At 50.7% G+C, this 17,782-nt stretch overlaps 1 protein-coding gene across 2 annotated transcripts in view; it reads right to left on the bottom strand.

Moving 5' to 3' along the window:
* Positions 1 to 15,004: 15,004 nt before the first annotated feature.
* The window catches only part of FGF18 (fibroblast growth factor 18), a 65,637-nt gene continuing 62,859 nt past the window's right edge, over positions 15,005 to 17,782 (bottom strand). For both annotated transcript variants that reach the window (XM_086758853.1, XM_086758854.1), the window contains one exon: positions 15,005 to 15,983. In XM_086758853.1, the coding sequence (XP_086614979.1) occupies positions 15,717 to 15,983 (267 nt within the window). In that variant the 3' untranslated portion in view covers positions 15,005 to 15,716. The remainder of the gene's footprint in view (positions 15,984 to 17,782) is intronic.

Here is a 17,782-nt window from a genome sequence, read left to right as displayed (position 1 = left end):
TAAGAAGAATTCACAATATTTTTAACTTATATTACTCACTTGTATTGAATTATTCTTGGATCAGATAGTAAATGGAGATTTTCCATACAATATCTGTCACAGATGGAAAAAACCCCATCATCTATGGATGAGTGTAACCCATTCACTGGTGCACGGATGCAGCCCTCTCCAGGGATTGGCAGAAATAAACACGCTGTCCCTGTTTGCTGGGTTTCTGCATTTGGATTGCTGAGCTAGCTGAAAAAAATGTGTGAAACGGCCTGTGAGCCGACAGCTCCCTGTTGACGAGGCACATGAACAGGCTCCCATGTGGTGTTTATTCCAGCAAGCCCACGGACTGTGTCGCGCGTGAAACGCTAGCTCGCTCTGAAATCCGAGAGGATGATAATCGACAGCGCTTTGTTCGTCACGCGGCTTTTGTCCGCCAAGCCCACAGGGGTGTCGGGGAGTGAAGCTGGGGTTGGGGGGGGGGGGGATGGGGGTGGGGGTGTCGCACGGACCCTCACTCAAAAGGCAGAGCTGGAACCAGTCCCTCCAGCCCAGCAAACACCAGGGACAAGCAGCCTGCTGAAGAGGCACCTTCGGCATCTCAGACAGGCTAAACACATGGATCTTTTATGTTTACTTGTTTGGTTTTTAAGAAAACGGTCTCTGCCGGAGTAGCTTTCCAGTTACCTGCTATGATGTACTGCAGCAGTCAAAAACTACTTGTTCTTTTGGGAATTCCCACGAGGAATTAAGGGAATCAGCGTGCCCAAAGCAAGGACATGGCAAGCCGGGAAAAGCCAAACCTATTTCTACCCCACCCCTGCTAGCGCCTTCCCAGGTTGGTCACCCCATGTCCCCGCGCGTCACCCCGAAACGGCTCTACCCTGCTCTCGCCGAAGTGATGCCTCCACTCCGCAGCGCAGCATGGCATGGCTCCAGGACAGCATCGCCCTCTCTGCACAGCTACCGGCTTGGGGGATAATTAGTATCTCCCCCATCTGCTAGATTAGCTTGGGGAGGGGAGGCAGGGGAGAGCTGCCAGGACGCGCTTAACTCTTCCATCCTCGGGTGTTTCTCTGCTTCTCCGTGGCAAACACAGCCAGGCCCGGCGAACGCCAGACCGAGGAGATGTGGGGAAGGTGGCCAAATCCTGCCGCAGGGACGGGGCTGCTCCCACATCCACCGCTGAAGGGACGCAGAACGGGAAGGGTCCGTCCCGCTCCCATGGAGCCCACCACCAAATCCCCGCAAGAGCCTGCCCGTGGCAAAATATCCACCATTGTGCCCACCACTGACAGCCCCCAGATGAGGAGATTTGGGTTCCCCTCCCCACCCGAGCCCCCTCGAGCCGGGACAGGGGCCTCGCCGTGCCCAGCATCCTCTGGGAACCACTTTAAACGGGGCACTCATGGTTGGGAGAAAAGGGAGGATGCTGAGGACGGCAGCCCCAACGCAGATGCGGGATTAATGCTGCGCTCGGCAGCAGACTCCTTTCCTGCATTAAAGTCAACACATCACCCAACACTTACCTCACACCCTCCCTGGGGTGGCCGGAGAGTTCCCTCTCTAAGGTTAATACCTTCTCCTCCCCAGCCCCCCAAAAGAAACGGGATATTTCCTAGCTAATTTACATACGGCTAATTTTCATATCAACAAACGCGAAGGCATGATGCGGGGCTTTTTTGGGTTTGCTTTAGTCTCACTGCTTCCATTCCTCTGCTCCCTTCCCAAATTCCAGTATCCACAGGTTTCTGGGTTAACAACAAAATAACACAGGCTGGAACCTGTTCAGATGATTTTTTTTTTTTTTAATTATTTTTATTTTCTTGCTTGGAAAACCTTTTCCCCTCTCTTTCACCCTCCCCGCCGGGGAGTTCAAAGGGCCATGTTCGCAAATGCAGGCCGCGGTCTCCACACCCACGCTTGCCACCTTGAGGGAGGGAGCGGCACGCGAAACGCGCTGGTGAACGTTTGCGCAAATACTCATTTGGCATCAGCGAATGTCAAGTCCGGCTGGATTGGGGCTTGGAGCTGTAGAAAAGCATAAACGAGTCGGGCAGACAGCGAAAGCGGAGCTGCGTCGTGATGCAAGCGGGAGCCTCTCGCCGCACGGAGAAGGGGCGCGCACTCCGTGTCGTTTCTTTCACGCTTTGTCTGCCCTTTAGCTGTGATGACTTTCCTCATGCAAAGACCCCGGTGCACTGAATGCTGTGCAAACCTCCAGCCACCGCCCCCCCACCCCACCCCACAAAAAAAAAAAGCTTATTTTCGACAAACCACAGCGCAAGGCACAGAGCTATGTGCCCGTGCGCAAGCAGGAGTGGCACCCGCACGGGGGCTGCTCTCGCCCCATCCTCGGGTCTGTTTTATTGGTGTCGTCACCACCCAGCTCCGCAAAGCGCTGCAGGAACGAGCTCCTACAAAATGCACCGTGCTATGTGAGCCTTCTAAATCCATAATTTACCAGCCAATTCCATACTAAACCAGTATTGCTTTCTGGAAGTGACACCCGCAGCGCCGAGAGCGTGGCTGCAGAGGGAAGGGGGTCACCCTGCTCTGGGGCTTCGGGTTCAGAAACAGCCCGATGGCCACGGCTGGACGGGCCACGTCAGCACGGTCCTGATGGATCCCAAAGCTGAACTCCCCACTGGTGCCCCGCTCTGAACGCCTGCGGCCCTGCCACCGGTAACGAAACACCGGGGCCACTCCTAACCATGGGGAAATTCGGCATTTCTGTTTCAAAATTTACAAACTAAATAATCTGCGTTACAGCTGGTTGGAAATTTTCACACATTTACAGATAAGCAAAACCCTTGCATTGAAGGAAACCTTTATTTTTGTCAAAAGTAGAAAAACTGGGATCTGAAATGCATTCTTTTTGCGTTTCAGTATTTCTAGACTTTGTTTCTAGGCTAGAAAAATGCCATGAACTTTCCAAGAAAAAAAAAAAAAATCTGGTTAAAAAAACACAAAACTTAATCCTTTAGCTCTACTTTTCAAGGTCCAAGCCCAGATTCAGCCCTGGCCTTGGTGAAGGTGCCTCCCAAGGGGGGTCCCGGCCCCAAGCACCGTGCGAGGACGTTGCTGCACGCCCTGGGCCAGCGGGTGCCGGCTGCACGGCAGGGCGGGAGGCTGCTCCGAGGCACAGGCCGCCCTCTCCCCCATCCTTGTCCTGGGCCATGCCATGAGTCGCCAGCAGAAAGGGATGCGGATGACAGCAACTCTCCCAGCAACCCCCAGTTACTCTGGCTCCCTCCATGCTGTGCAAACTGGGAGGACTTTGGCAGAGCCTGGAGGCAGCGCAGGCTTGCGGTGGGGGGATAAAGAGTTAATACAGAGAAACCAGCACTCCTTTTCCAGCTTTCCAAAGGGGAGATGTTGGTGCCGCTAATGAGATTCCAGTTTTGGGGTTGGAAAAGCCCAACGGACTCACTGTGCTCTTCATGGTACTGCGTGGGAGACCCCAAGCCAGCTCCCGCGTCGTGTTTCCGCTCCCCATCACATCCTCAGCGCAAGGGCCTGCAGCACCAGATCAGCGTGAGGAGGCTCCTGTCCCACCCCGGGTGGAGAAGTCCTGGTAGAAAACCCAAGCTCCCCCAAGGTGCCAAGCTGAGAGCAGAGGCTGCTTGCATAACGACTCAAACTGCTAATGAGCCGGTGGAGCAGGACAGGTGGACCAGCTGAGCCTCCCGCTCTTGTCCACCTGATCACTGATCCGCAGGCTCCCCGCCGGCATCACTCCCCACCCCGAGAGCTTCCACTCAAAGCAGCGGGGTCTTGGGTTCTTGGGTTTGACTGGAAACATCAGGGAGATTAATCCAAAATCCTCCTCACCAGCTTAAAGACTTCTTTATTATTTATGACTGGGAACAATTCCCACCAGAAATGTGTGGCTGGTTATGATTTAAATGTTTCTTCTAACTCGGGAAATTTCCAGGAAGGTCTGATAGTAAACACAGTAACACGCCCACAAATCAGCGGTCCTGTTTGTTTAATTCATTTGCCCAGAAAAATAATTAATGCAAAACTGATGGTGGTTTTTGTTTGTTCCCTAAAACAATGTTATCAGTACATGCCCTCAGCGCGTTTTGACTGCAATTAGAAAGGTTTTTCCAGCTGGGAAGTGAGTCAGCTTAACTTTTTTCTTTTAAACTAATGACCATTTAATGTCAGATAAAAGGTTGAGAGGAAAGGATTAAGTACCACTTTCAACAGAGATGGTGGGAGATAATTGATTCAATTTACCCCTGACATCGGCTCGTGGGTGTTGAGATACCGCAGAGCGAGGGACCCCGCCGGCAACGGTCCCATGTTTTCTCCTCCATCGTTCAAGCACATCCGACTCCACATCTCTTGTTCAAGCACATCCGACTCGACATCTCTCGTTCAAGCACATCCGACTCGACATCTCTCGTTCAAGCACATCCGACTCGACATCTCTCGCACGTGTCCCCGTGCCCTTCAGGAAGCTGTGGCTGATCCTAGGCTGGAACTAGCAACACCCTTCCAACAGCAAAGGAGAAGTCACAGGACAGGTGTGAAGCCGATAATAAAACTCCAAAAGTAGATAACAAAACAAAATGCCCCAGTTGGGATATTTGCCAGCAGACACAGGCCCAGCCCTCCCCTGATTCACCAGCCCCCGGCCCCAGCCATGTTTTCCCTCACATCCACCACTGCCTCTCTGGAAACTTCCAGACCAAGCAACTTTTGCTAATCTTTCATCTCTCCATGCTCCTTTGATCCATTTTTCTTTCCCTCATTGCTGCCATTTCCAAGGACTTGGGGTAATTTCTCCTGGAGCGATGTTTTTTGCCGTGTGCTGGCATGGGCAGGAGCTTCCTTCCCCAGAGGTTTTTGTCCCCCGTGTCCCAGGGGACAGCGTGGCCCTTTTTCCTCTGGCTGTGAAGCCACCAAGCAAGGCTGTGATTGCTGTCCTGGCATGGGAACCATTGGCTTGGGTGGAAAGGTGTTTGAGGAAGCACAAACCATAAAGGTACGTGCCCCACCACACAGCCCTGCGCCTGGCTCCTTTGCAACGCAGTCCCACACAGAAGCCACCTATAAACTTAAACATCATGAGTTCCACCTAAGGGCAGGGCTTTGGTTTATTCCCCAAGTCAGTCATTTTTTGAAGGTGATTCCTGCCTCCTGGGGCAGCCATGAGCCCATGCACCTGGAGAGCACTGTCCCAGGGAGGGAGAAGGGCTTCTCCAGGGCTTGTGGCCGAGCCGGCAGTGGTCAGCCCCACCACCCAAGTGGAGCCACCATCTCCTTGGAGAAGCCAGCCAGGAAGTGTGAGGGTCTGTTTTCATTGTCTTCTTTCGAGAGTGTGACGTGATCTCTGTTCACACCTTGAAGATGTACGAAGCAAACATCCAGCCCTGAATCACTTGGCTGCTACAGCAGATCGTAGATTAGAGCACCTTGGGCCGGGTTCAGACCACCTACTGCGATGTCTGACGGCAGCACCCCGCAGCGGGGCTGGCCAGGCTAAACCCGCTCCCCGTGCCGGAGATATAGAGGACACCCAGTTACCCTGCAGCGCCCCGGAGCTTTCGGAGCCAGGCTGGCCTCCCACTCGGCAGCTATTTTTGATGCTTCCCACCAAATAACGCCATGCAGTCGTTTGGGTTCCCGTAGCAAAGGGCCCGCTGCCTGCACAGATCTCCTCCTGAAATCACCAGAGAAATCCGGCTGCAACATGCCAAACAGATGGGACTTGAACACGCAAATCCTCCGGGCGACGAAAGATCTCAGCCCAAATATATGCAGGGAGCTTGTACAATCAGGCTCCGAAACACTGCGCTCAAAACTTGCCATATTCAAGATCAAACGAGCAATCTCAACTTCTCCACCCCTGGAGCGGGATCACTTGCACTTAGTTGCCTGGCATGGCTGGTGTGAAAGGCAGCGAGGGTTGGAGAAGACCTGGGTGACCCAGTGAACACTAGTGGTGATAGTTCTCCTCTCCAACTCCAAGCAGCTAGCAAGGGCCGCCATACAACACAGCATTGGCATTGTCCCCGTGGTGAGCAAATGGGATGGTGCCTGCACACCGTGGAAAGGACTTTGGGATGCAAAAAGCATCAAGAGAAAACACAAGCTAGGGTTTGCAAGCAGGGTGGCTGCCACCTGGGCAAATGTCTTCTTGGTGAGAGGTGCCTGTGAGCTCCTCGTGGGGGTGGAAAGGTAACAGGGAGTGGATGGACCCTACAAGGCTCTACAGAGCATCTTTGCTGCTCCTTCAGCCAGCACAGGCTTGTGGGAAGTGACAGGACTGGGAAAGAACTCAAAGCACACCTGGAGGTATCCTGTGCTTTCTTCAGAGCTGTTTAACATGGATGAAACAAGGATCGCCCACCATGGCTTTTGCTGGGTGGGATGGGAGAAGCACCCGTCCATAGGGGCGCAGACTGCCCAATGTCGAGGTGGCTCTCCAGGCTCTCATCGTCTGAACCCCAAGCTTAATTGCCATGCCGTACGTTAATTTTCCCAAGTCAAGAGCCGCTCTCTTTCACCAGTTTTGAAGTTTGTTGCCTTTCATTGCATGTCCCCGCCTGCGTCAGGAGAGCAGGTGAGCGGGAGATCCCAATTTACTTTCCCTGCAGTCTAGACTATTCATTACTTTCCTGTCTCCAAATGAAGCAGGCGCAGTCCTTTCAATACCTCCATAAAGCATTCCCTCACCAGGCCTCTAATCATTTTCATTGTCAGCCTCTGAACACTTATTATTTCCACTATATCCCCTTTGGAGATCAGATATCCAGAGAGGAGCCCGGCATGCTAGCGAGGGTCTCCTCCGGATCTCTGCTGGGAGCGGGCAAGCTTTCAGGCAGATTTTACATCCCGCTCCTTAACCATCCTCATATTTTGTTTTCTTTCCTGACAGCAAAAAGGAAAAAAAAAGAACCTGCAATGGCTGCCGATAGCTCAATAAAAATGTAAATGGCTACAATTAATTTGGAGCTCAACGACGTGCAGGCATAGCTCAAATTATTCCTCTCCACGTCTTGCCTCGCCGTCGTCAGGGGTGAATTTTATCTGCCATTGTGCTGCCCATTCACCTAGCTCTGTGTGGTCTGACAATATCTCAACCCAAGGTGGTATATGGTTGCAGGCACTGCCGCTCTCGTTATTTACAATGGCTAATTAAGATCCTGCTACAACCTTCATCCCACCCTTAATTCTTATGAAGCAGCCAACAAAAGGTTTTGATTTCCTTTTTGGCTGGAAGACCTTTTGGCTTCTGCAAAAAGGGGATTAAGAATGAAAGCACATAAAGGTATGTGCACAATCACAAAGTCATAACAGCTCTCCCAGCGCAGTCTCCCAGGAATGAAACGCGGCATTAGCGAGAAGGGCTAATTGGGACCGGTTTAAAGAGCGCACATTGTGTAGCCGAGTCCAGTAACACTTTTGATCAGGCAGACAACACAGCCACAAATTGCTTTCTTCCCCCTCCAAAATACCTGACCCCGCAGGAAGCAGGGTTTACCTTTCCCAAGCAGCCCAGCCAGACAGGCAGGGAGACGGGCGGCGCGCAGGGGCTGGGCGAGCGCCGTGGGTCGCACCGGCCGCTCTGCGGGGCGCCGCCTGGATGAACCCAGCTCTCTGCAGGCTCAGGGCAGATGCAGGGTCCCTGTCCCCCACGCTCGCCCTCAGGCTCCCCGGAGGCTGGTGCTGGCTCTGATGGACGATGGCCAATGCCACTGTCATGGTGACTTTGGGATCAGATGGAGCCGTACTCTCCCACACTTTCCCTCCAGAGAGTGTTTTGGGCATGGCTATCGGCTGTGGGCTTCAGAGCAATTGGTCTCCATCACCCCTTTGCTTTTGGGTGCAGGTCCCTGGTCTCAGGTGGCCTCCAGAGAGCTTTCCCATCGCAAACCTCGCTCAGCCCTCTCCGCCGCCTGGTCCTCCCGCGGGCGGGCAGCCCTCTAAGGCTCTGCCCGGAGGGCTCCAGGCCCCGGAACCTGTCCCCGACCCAAAGGCCTCCCTTCTTCATCCCCGCGAGCCAAGCTTGGGAATCTGGTTCATTAGCTTTTGGCAATGCCATCCTCCATAATATCATGGCATGCAGAAATCTATGAAAACCAGAGACCCGAGACATGTGTTTTTGTTTGTTTGCGTGTGCCAACATTTCCAATGGCTCAGAAATGTGTGCCTGCGAAGGCTGCGTGTGTGTTATTCATTTAGGATCACTTTCAGCCCTTATAATAGGAGGCTCGTTTTATCCTTTTGAAAGCTCTCGAGCAGAGATGATCACAGCCCTCAAGCCTGCCATGGCTGTAAACAACATTTAAGCTCCACATAGCTGTCTCTCCTCGGAAAATAGTCCCACGAAGGAGTGGAAGGGTTTTCACTATGTGCTCGTGTCAGATCCATCGATAGATAGGCAGCCCGTTCCTCCAGGCTCCTTTGTAAACCCCAGCCAAGATTTTTACATTCTGATTCATGCAAATACGGTCATATGATCAAAGTAACATGTGCTACCTCCCAGGAACTAATGCACTAATCGCTGGCGTGCCGCGGGCCACGGCCTATCTCACACCATCGCTTTCCCTCCTTGTTCCTGACGCTGCTTCCTCCTGTCCTCGCACACAACATCCCTCAAGCAGACAGCTGGCTCTGGACCAGCCGGGACGGGGTCTGCTCCGAGCCAGCTTCCCGCACGGCCTCACAAACCGCTCCGAGAGCCGTCCCTTTGTGCTCCGCTCATGGCAAAGTTTGTGATGGTGCATCTCTCCCAGCTACTGATGGAGAGGCAGTGTACCCCAAAACGGGTGCGCATCTCTGGATCGCCTAGCTGGGAAGTCTTGGGGGTGAAATCTCACAAATCACAAGTTTTTCCCACTGTTTCCACAGCTCCTTTTATTTACATAGGGTGGAAGCAGGGTCAGAATCACCTATTTGGGGAAGAAAACAAAAAAAAAAATTGCCCTTCCAAGCCTGGGACTGCACAAGCCGGTGAAAACGCAACCCAGGAGAGCAGCGAGTCATTGGCACCTGGCTGGGAAGGGGAACGTGCAGCTTCACCTGCGCTTGCTTCCCCCAGCCGGGCCATGCCTCATCCAGGATATCCCTCAAAACACACAGGGAACCTCCCGACACTTGCACTGCTTAACCGAGGAAGAAACTCCCGTTAGAGGCTTCAATGCGGTTACATCTTCTGTTTTTCCTGGCCACCGCGGTTGTTTTTTTCAAAACAAAGGCAGTGTTTTCTATCCCTTAGGCCCGAGCAGACCAATTCATCTCTCTTCAGATCGGTTTGATGTGGCTTGGGAAACTCAAGCGGTCATTTCCCAAGCCTGGCGTAACTTGGTTACACTTCCTGTGGCTCAGCCACGGGTCCCCCAGGCTGGCAGACACTGGGGATGTGCAGACAGTTACCCTTTTGTGTGCTCTGAAACTGGAAATCGGCTCTTGCCTGGGGAGGTGTCAGCCACCTTCGGGCTGCCCTGGTCGGACTACAACTTTCCATAACTCTCTGAGCAGAAAAGAGTCCCACCCAAAACAAACATGGCCAGGTACTGCAGTACTGCCAGGTACTTCATGGTGCAAGGCCTGCAGTGGTCCCCACCAACCTGGAGCTCACAGCTCGGCTTATCTCTGTGGGTAACCACTGAACTCACGTGTCGGGGAGACCCCAGTATGCACCAGACCTTGTCGCAGAACAGGGACTCTGCAGGTGACGCACCGAAGGGGATGCTCACGGTCTACATCTCCTTGGGAGGGCACCTTAATGCTGGCGTTACGAGCTTAAAAACGCAGTGGGAGAAAGGAAATTGTGTTATGAGCTTTTGTCCCATCAGCCAGGATCCAGCCTCTGGAGAAAAGGGGGTGGCAGAAGAGGCTCAACACAAATGGGTAAGACATGGCCAACCCAGAGAAGGTTTGGGCTCTGAACCCCTCAGCAGGCTCCAAGGAGAGGCGGTGAGAGTTCTCATCCAGGGCCTCGGCCAGTGGAGTGAGGCAGTGTTTGCTAAAGAAGCAGCAAACTGCCACAGAAGTGGAGTGTTAGAGGGGGCTCAAATCTATTCAGAGACTTGGAAACCAGTGCCAACTGAGAAACAGGCAGGTGAGATTTTTTGACACGTCAGATACCGCTTTTTGCTTTCAAAGTGAAGCTTCCCATTTCTCTTTTTTCCCTTTTAAAATTACCTATATTTAAAGAATGTAGTAAATTGTTAAATATGGTGAATTAAATGTTTTTGGTAAACCCAAATCTCTCCACCCAGTACTTTGTCTCACTTAAAAAAAGAAAAGTTTCAGTTTGACCTGGTTTTTCCTCCCTAATTTTTCAGCTCACACCGTTGGAAATAACAGAGTCTACGCAGGTTACATCACTTGCGAGGAATCTCCTCTCATCCGTCTCCAAATGAATAACAACAAACATTCAAGAAATAATTGAAGTTTTATATATATCCCTTGGCCATTCAGGTGGTATGGCTGGCACGAGACGCAGGCACTTTAAACAGCTGTTGTGAATCTGAAGTATAAACTTCCACCCTTTGGCACGCCACCAGGAAATTCTGCATCGGAATATACCTGCTCTCCCTTGCAGCGGGCAAAAATCACGGCAGTTAATGCCTTGCGAGTGGACGAGACAGGAAAGGTTTTTTCCTGGGGGACACCTGTGCTTTGTCTGGCCCTTTCTGCTACATTGGACAAGCAGGACCACGCGGGGCTCTGGGCTGCACCGAGACAGGCAAAGGGCTTTGCAGGGGCTGTGTGCAGCTAAACCGACATACACACACCTCCTCCTCCTTCATCGGCAGATATCTGCATCGTAGAGTGATTCCAGTGCCCTGAAAAAGAGCCACCACCACTCCACACACACGTTTTCACATATCACAACCCTATTTTTCAAAGGTAGGTACGGTAACACAACATGCCCTTGGAGCCAAAGTCACATATGCTTTCTGTTACCCAACCTATCCCACCTAGAGCTGACTCTGTTTGCTCAGTCAGACCTTCCTTGGTGGACAAACTCTTCTAGACAAGACAAACTGCTAGACCATCTTCTCCAGCTGGAGGCCAAGGTCCTGGCTGAAATCTCATTCCATCGCTTTTGTTAAAGTATGCAGACACCAAAATGATTGGTGAATCCAGGAAAGCTGATGGACATCCACGGGGCAAAACACTACCCATAGCACGACGCATGTGCCCGTGAAGCCTTACTCTGAGAGCTGCTGTAGGCTGGGTGTTTGCTTAAACCAGACCTAACTCCCACCTTGCCGTGTTTCCATGAGCCAAGGTGAACAAGCTACTGCAAAGACCAAGACAATTGGAGGCGGTTTAGGCGGCAGGGGTGAGCCGATCTCAGGCCTTCTGGTGCTTTCCAAGACCCTTCCCAAGCTCTGCTCCTCTCCCACGTGCGTCTCCCTACAGACGCACTGGGTTCACAGGCACTAGAGCACCCGGCTCATTTAGGCCTTAATACCAGAACTCATGGACATAAAAACCTGGTCTTGTCTTCTCATCACTAAGCATTAGGGCAGCATCCTTTCCTCAGGCTTCATTATTTTTGTCCCAATTGCTTCTTCCTCACCTTGTGACATTTATTGGAGGGGTGTATCAGCTACGCTCCCAAAAGCTAATATCAGCTGCGCAGCTATCGTACACACTGGCGTGTAAGAGGTGATGTAGCCGAAGGGATCGATCGCTCCGCACAGGTAGGCTGCACCTTTGGGCAGCTGCCGTAATCCCCCGCTTGCAGAAGGGCACAGCTAAAACTGCGAGTGTGCTCCTGGAAGAGGCTTCCCTGCTGCTTCGCATCTGCAAAAATCTCATCTCTTAACTCTGAATCTGTGAACCAGTGCTACGGACATGACCCCGAGCTGGACAAGACTGCCAGGACAGTCCAAGAAAACAAGTACCAAGTTTCACGTGCTTGTGTTCCTGAAAGACACATTACCAAAAGCCAACTGTTGGCAAGAGGGGCAGATTAGGCTCAAACGGGGCAGACCAGGTACAGCAATCACCTGGCTTCATGGTGCAAGGCCTGCAACGGCACCTGCATTTGCATCAACAGGGCAGAGGCAGAACAAATCTATCAGCTGTTGAGCAGGAAAGACCACGCCACCTTCAGGGCTCCAGCTGCAGGGATGTCAACATGGCCAACCGCTCCCACTCACTGACAGCTCTGTGGTCCAGGAAAGGTCCCTGGTGAGCTGGAAGACACCTTGCACAGGGACCAGACACTCTCGGTCTTCTCAGCCAGTGGCAAGCCCCACACAGGTCATGACAATGCCATGATGAAAGGTTTGTCCTACTTGGACTAGACGCAGAGCCCAGCTGAGCTTTGGCTGCCAACCCTTCACCATCACAGGAACAGCATGGGAGACCCACCACTCAGAAGGTCTCGCCAAGCAGCAGTCTGGTTTGTGCAGCACTCCAAGTATTGACAGGACACTACCCTGGACCTACAAAGATTCCCTCTTGGGATGGACTCGCACTTCAGCGTGCCCAGCAATGCCTGCGCTCAGCTTCATGACAAAGCCAACCACAGCGTTCTCAGAGCGTGCCACTATCTGATCTCAGCTGTGAGAACATCGCTACAAATCCAGCAGTATTGCTGAAACAGAAGCTACAATACACTTTTATTAACTCCAATGAAGCAGTGTATTTGTTTGAAGAGTGCCCACCCAGAGCTCCACACACATTAATGCCATCAGTTGCTTCAAGCAATCATCTGGTGTTACGCTCCACATTGCTGAGGTTATTTCCACAATAGTAATTAAAGCCTCATCAACAATTTTCGTTTATAAAATCAAATTTAATAGCCTACACAGGGAATCTCAGCTCATACTCTGGGAGCCCGAAGACTTTCTGAAAGGAAGAAATGTTCAACACGGCAGATGAGCTGCTGCTTTGGTCTGGAGGTCAGCAGAGAGACTTGGCCAACGGAGATGTTGACAATCACCTGCCACCTCTGGCCTAACCACCAAGCCTAGTGTCCAGAAGCACATGGTTGTCCATCACTGGGCACGTGACGGATTTTCCCTATTTCCATTCATCTCTTGAACATCTCCTCCCCAGAGCAACCTTTTGCCTAATGTGAAGGTGCTCTGAAGTGAACCTGGTGTGAATTCTGCTTGTCCTTGCCCCTGCTCTTGTTGCTAAAAAAGCCGAAAGAGCAGAAGCTCAAACACCTTACTCAACACACACTGTTCTCGGCCAACAAATCTCTCTGATGGCCCCTAACCCAGGTGAGCACCATATCTCCTCACCACACTGACTTTTCACAGCCCAAGGAACCCATCTCACTGCCATCCAGTAAATATTCTTGTAAACCAATGACACAAGTGCCAGAGGCCCCTAGTGACAACTGCATGGCCCCTACTTCCCACGTACCAGCCCCCAAACACAGCGGGCATCGCAGGACAGGCAGCAGATCCTCCCTGGTTGCTCTCAACCTCACAGGAGATCCCTTCTGCCCAGCCTTCTCCAGCATTTACTGCCTCCACTCCTTCAAATTTCCCCGACGGCAAACCAACCCTGTCATTCTCACAGCGAAACCATCAGTGCCATGGGCCATGGTGATATTTCAAGAAAAAAGGCAGCCATAAATCCTTTCTCACTCTGGAAATCAACTGAGCTTCTCCTCTTGGAGGCACCAACACAGCAAATCTCCAGCCACTCCCAGTCCCCCACCCCCAGCGCGCCTCTGAACTTTCCCCAAATCTCTCCCACACGAATCAATCTGAAGGCAAAGCTGGCAAAGCCTTCCAGCCCCCACCAACCAATTCCACCACCGTGCCATCAGGTCCCACTTCCATGCCAGTCTCCAGGTGCACCAGGAGAGCAGCTCCCAGTCTATTCACTGGGAGAGGGGCTGCTGGAGTGACCACCCATGCCGATCTGGGGTGAAGGCATCTCATCTGTAAGGCTGCCCAGCTTTTCGTGGAGCAGCATTAAGTGACCCGGTTTAGCACTGTTCATTTTTCTCTAGGCTTGCGAGGTTTGGAGATTGGTGCAGATAAGCATCCTCAAGCTTGCACGCTTATCTGCCCCATCTCCCAAACGGCTTTGATCTGCAGGATTTGGCTGCCGCTCTCAAAGTTATCTTGAGAAAGCTTGTTCTGGGGAGAGTCGGTCTTCTGATTAACAAGAAAAGGCTTTCTTAGTGGCTTTGAGCATTTTCAGCCCTGGCTGGAATCAGGGAGTGAAGCAATGTCTGCACACAGAGAGAAGGAAGAAGTCAAGCAAGCTTCTCCTTACAGCTTCACTTGGGCTCAGCTGCCATTTCAGCTGAAATTCAAGGCTGGTTGTTTCATTGTCCTCCTTTTTCCCCCCACTCTCTGTTTAATGCTGTCTCACCCAACCCACCGCGTGGGTCAGTCTGAAGATAACAGATCCGCACCCTTGAGGCTTTACATCGTCCAAGTCCCATCAGAACACCTGGGAGGGAGGAAAGCTGGCTGGAGCGGCCAGGAGAGCAAGTCCCCGAAGGGCTGGGAGAGCTACGCGGGGCGAGGGAGAGGGACTGGGTTGGTCTAGGACAAGTTTTAAGAGATAAAATATCGAATTAAGTAGCTGAAACAAACAGCCCCTCTCAAAGCCTCCAGTGAGGGAAACGCAAGCCACCCGTAAGTATGTGTTAATTGAGTCAGATGCTAATTTTCCAGCTCACCTTCTGCTCAGCCAAAGCTTTACGAAACATTCATTGGACTGAAAAGCATCAAATTTAACTCCTGCTCTTGAAAAATGTCAGCGTGGATTCCCCTACTCCCAGCCCGTCATCATCCCATGCAAGATTGCTTCCTCATGGGAACAACAAGGGAGGAGGAGGACGATGGCGTTAAGGAAAAGGAGGAATTACAGAATTAGCACAAAGTTTATGGAGGGGAAACTACCCCGAACACACCCGCTGCCCCCACAAAAAGATAAATACGCATTGAAAAACCACAGTACTTAGGGAGGGGAAAGAAGTGTGAAGAGCAAAAATATGTACATGTATTTTAAATAATTTTTTTAATTGTTGAGGCAGTAATACTTGGTTCATGGAACTGCAATATACAGAGAGGTGAAATAAATAGCTTATATATATATAATATATATAATATAGCTGGTTTTAAAATATTCCCTTATCATTGGTGTACTAGGTCATCTTGTAGTCACTTGAATGGATTTAGCAGCATTCTCCAGAACTGAGCGTAATGCAGGATCACGGAGCCGTGACACCTTATGTCGTCAGAAAGGTTACAGAAGATCGATGCGTTGAGAACTCCACGGAAACTCACCCACTGCGGCACACACCATCTTGTCTTGGGCCGGCGTGCAGCAGGCAATAAATAGATTACTGCAAAACCGGCACTTTTCGGGGCAGGGTCTCAGTAACTTTGGGAAAGAACTTTGGTTTTCTTTGGTTTTCTTTATTTATTTTTAATAATTACTTTTTTTCTTTTCCTCTGGGGATATGCTTGAAAAGTTGTCCTTTCCAAAAAAGCGAAATAAGCACCTATGTGTCATCAACAACAACAAGTCAATTTAAATAGAGCAGTTCATTTTGTTTTTCAAGTCACAATAAATCCCTAACAGCTTTTCCCCAGCGTTTGCCATCTAGTCTTTTATTAATTTTTTTTCTTTTTCTTTTTTTTTTTTTTAAACACAATGTACAAAAATAGAGCTTCTTCCTTATTTTTAATGTAAAAATATTCCTCTGGTGCAGTTTTTTTTTTTTTTTTTGTGGTTTAGTATTGTGACACTGGTTTTGTCTGGTTTTAACTGGGGTTGGTGGGTCGTATTCTCTTAGTCCTCTTGGTGACTGTTGTGTACTTGAAAGGTTTCTGTATCTCCACTTGCCCCTTTGGGTACCTCTTCATAAAATGTACATCCTGCTGGTTTTCCCGGGTCTTGGGCCCTTTCCGCGGCCTCCCTTTTTTGGTGAATCCAACGTACCAGCCTGAATATTTTGCCGACATCAGTGCCGTATAGTTGTTTTCTAGGACTTTTTCGATGAAGACACACTCCTTGCTGGTGCCATCAGGCTAAAAAAAAGGGAAAAGAGAAAAAAAAAAAAAGAAAAGAAAAAATTCATTATCCAAATGCAAGCTCAGTGACCAAAACCCAATTTGGCATAAATAAAATCATCACATCTGGACCTCGTTTCTGGTTCAAACATTGTTAATAGGAGCTGTAACAAACATCAGCTGAAATAGAAATGAATTAAAAAAAAAAAAAGCACGAAAGCATGAGGTCATAATTTCTTTTTTTTTTTTTAAACACTCCTATCCAAGGAGAGAAAGATTTTTCAAAGACAACAGTTAAGTTTAGCCAGTCCAGCTCCTTCAATTGCAAGCAAAGCAAGACTTTCAGCTTCACTTTTTCCATTAGGAAAGGAGGATGAATTGGACTCGTGGCAGAGAAACATCATACTTAATCAGGGGAAAAAAAAAAACAATCAGAATCTCATACGGGCCAAACAACAGCATTGCCACTTCTAGCGCTCAGTTTTGATGTGTCTTCTGAAACACCTTGTAGGGTTGCATCCACAACCACCCAAATCAAACTAAAATCATTACAAGGCTCAGTCTAAACCTTCCCAGTGCTTTGAAACTCAAAGCCATTCCCATGCCAGAGCGGCTCTGTTTTCTCTGCCCTGTCCAGCTGAGGAGGGGAGTGACAGAGCAGCTTTGGTGGGCACCTGGCATCTGGAGTTCTTCTCAGCTTGGAGATCCAGACTAACAGACCCGAGCTGGACTTCGAACACAGCAGCACGTGGACCTCGGGCTGGATCCAGGACTCTGATTTACACTGCACACGCAGCACCGCAGGGAGCTGCAGCATCACGCAACAGCATCTCTAAGTGATTTGGTCAGGTTTTGTCCTTTACCTCCTGAGTTACCGGTGCTGCACCTAGAACGCCGTGCATCGCTGTGTGTGCCAGCGCTTTGTTTTACGCGTCAAAAGATATTAGGGAGTAGATACAGGCTCACTCCTGCCCTGGACGTTGTCTCAGCCCTGGGTGTTTCATGGACAAGCATAGAGCATCGCACAGGACAACTGAATGCTCAGCAAAGCCAAAGGAAGGATTTCCATCACAGTATTAGCCCAATCCACCTCCCTGAAGTCAAATAATGAGTTTGCAGGCCACTGCTTACTGCTATGGTTGCTGTTAAACTCTCTCCACGCAGTCTCAGACCCTCGCACTCTTCAGCCGTTTTACCCATCCCGTCGCCGGGGGGACAGGACAGCCACAGCGGCATGACGGGCACAGCACCCGCAGCCACGGTCGGCTCCAGGCTGCAGCGGCTCAGCGCAGGGGCTCCTCTGGGCACGACAGCTGGGGCGACGAGCTCCTCAGCCATCCCCACGCCTCAGGTCCCCAATTAACCACGTACGAGCTACAGAGGGAGCTGCAAGATGGGAACCATCAGGCACAACAACCGGAGCTGGAGTCACACAGGCAACAACAAGGAAAAGCTTCATCATTGCCAGCCTCAAGGACCAGCCACTCCTCCCTGGTTCAACAGCTTTAGCAAAGCTTCAACTCAATCACTCCAACAATATGTGATGTTGCATAACCCTAAATTGTTAATACATATAATAATATCCATATATATATATAAAAAATAATATCTCTAAAATCATTAATGCACCATCCTGCCTAAAGGGTTTCGCCACCACGAGTAGGTCCCATTAAGAGGGCAGGGAGATCACGGCAACTTCTGCATCAAACGTGCTAATTCAGGGCCCGTGCTCCCTATCCATGCCCCCTATACAGGGGCAAAGCCAACTCTGCCGTAGGGCTGGCCATCTCCGTACCGCACAAAGCTCCTAATTTTAT

Source organism: Chlamydotis macqueenii, chromosome 14 (genome assembly GCF_036417535.1).
Source record: "Chlamydotis macqueenii isolate bChlMac1 chromosome 14, bChlMac1.mat, whole genome shotgun sequence".
Taxonomy (NCBI): Eukaryota; Metazoa; Chordata; class Aves; order Otidiformes; family Otididae; genus Chlamydotis; species Chlamydotis macqueenii.
Note: the sequence above shows the minus strand (reverse complement) of the source record. Positions and strands in the feature narration are given on the sequence as shown.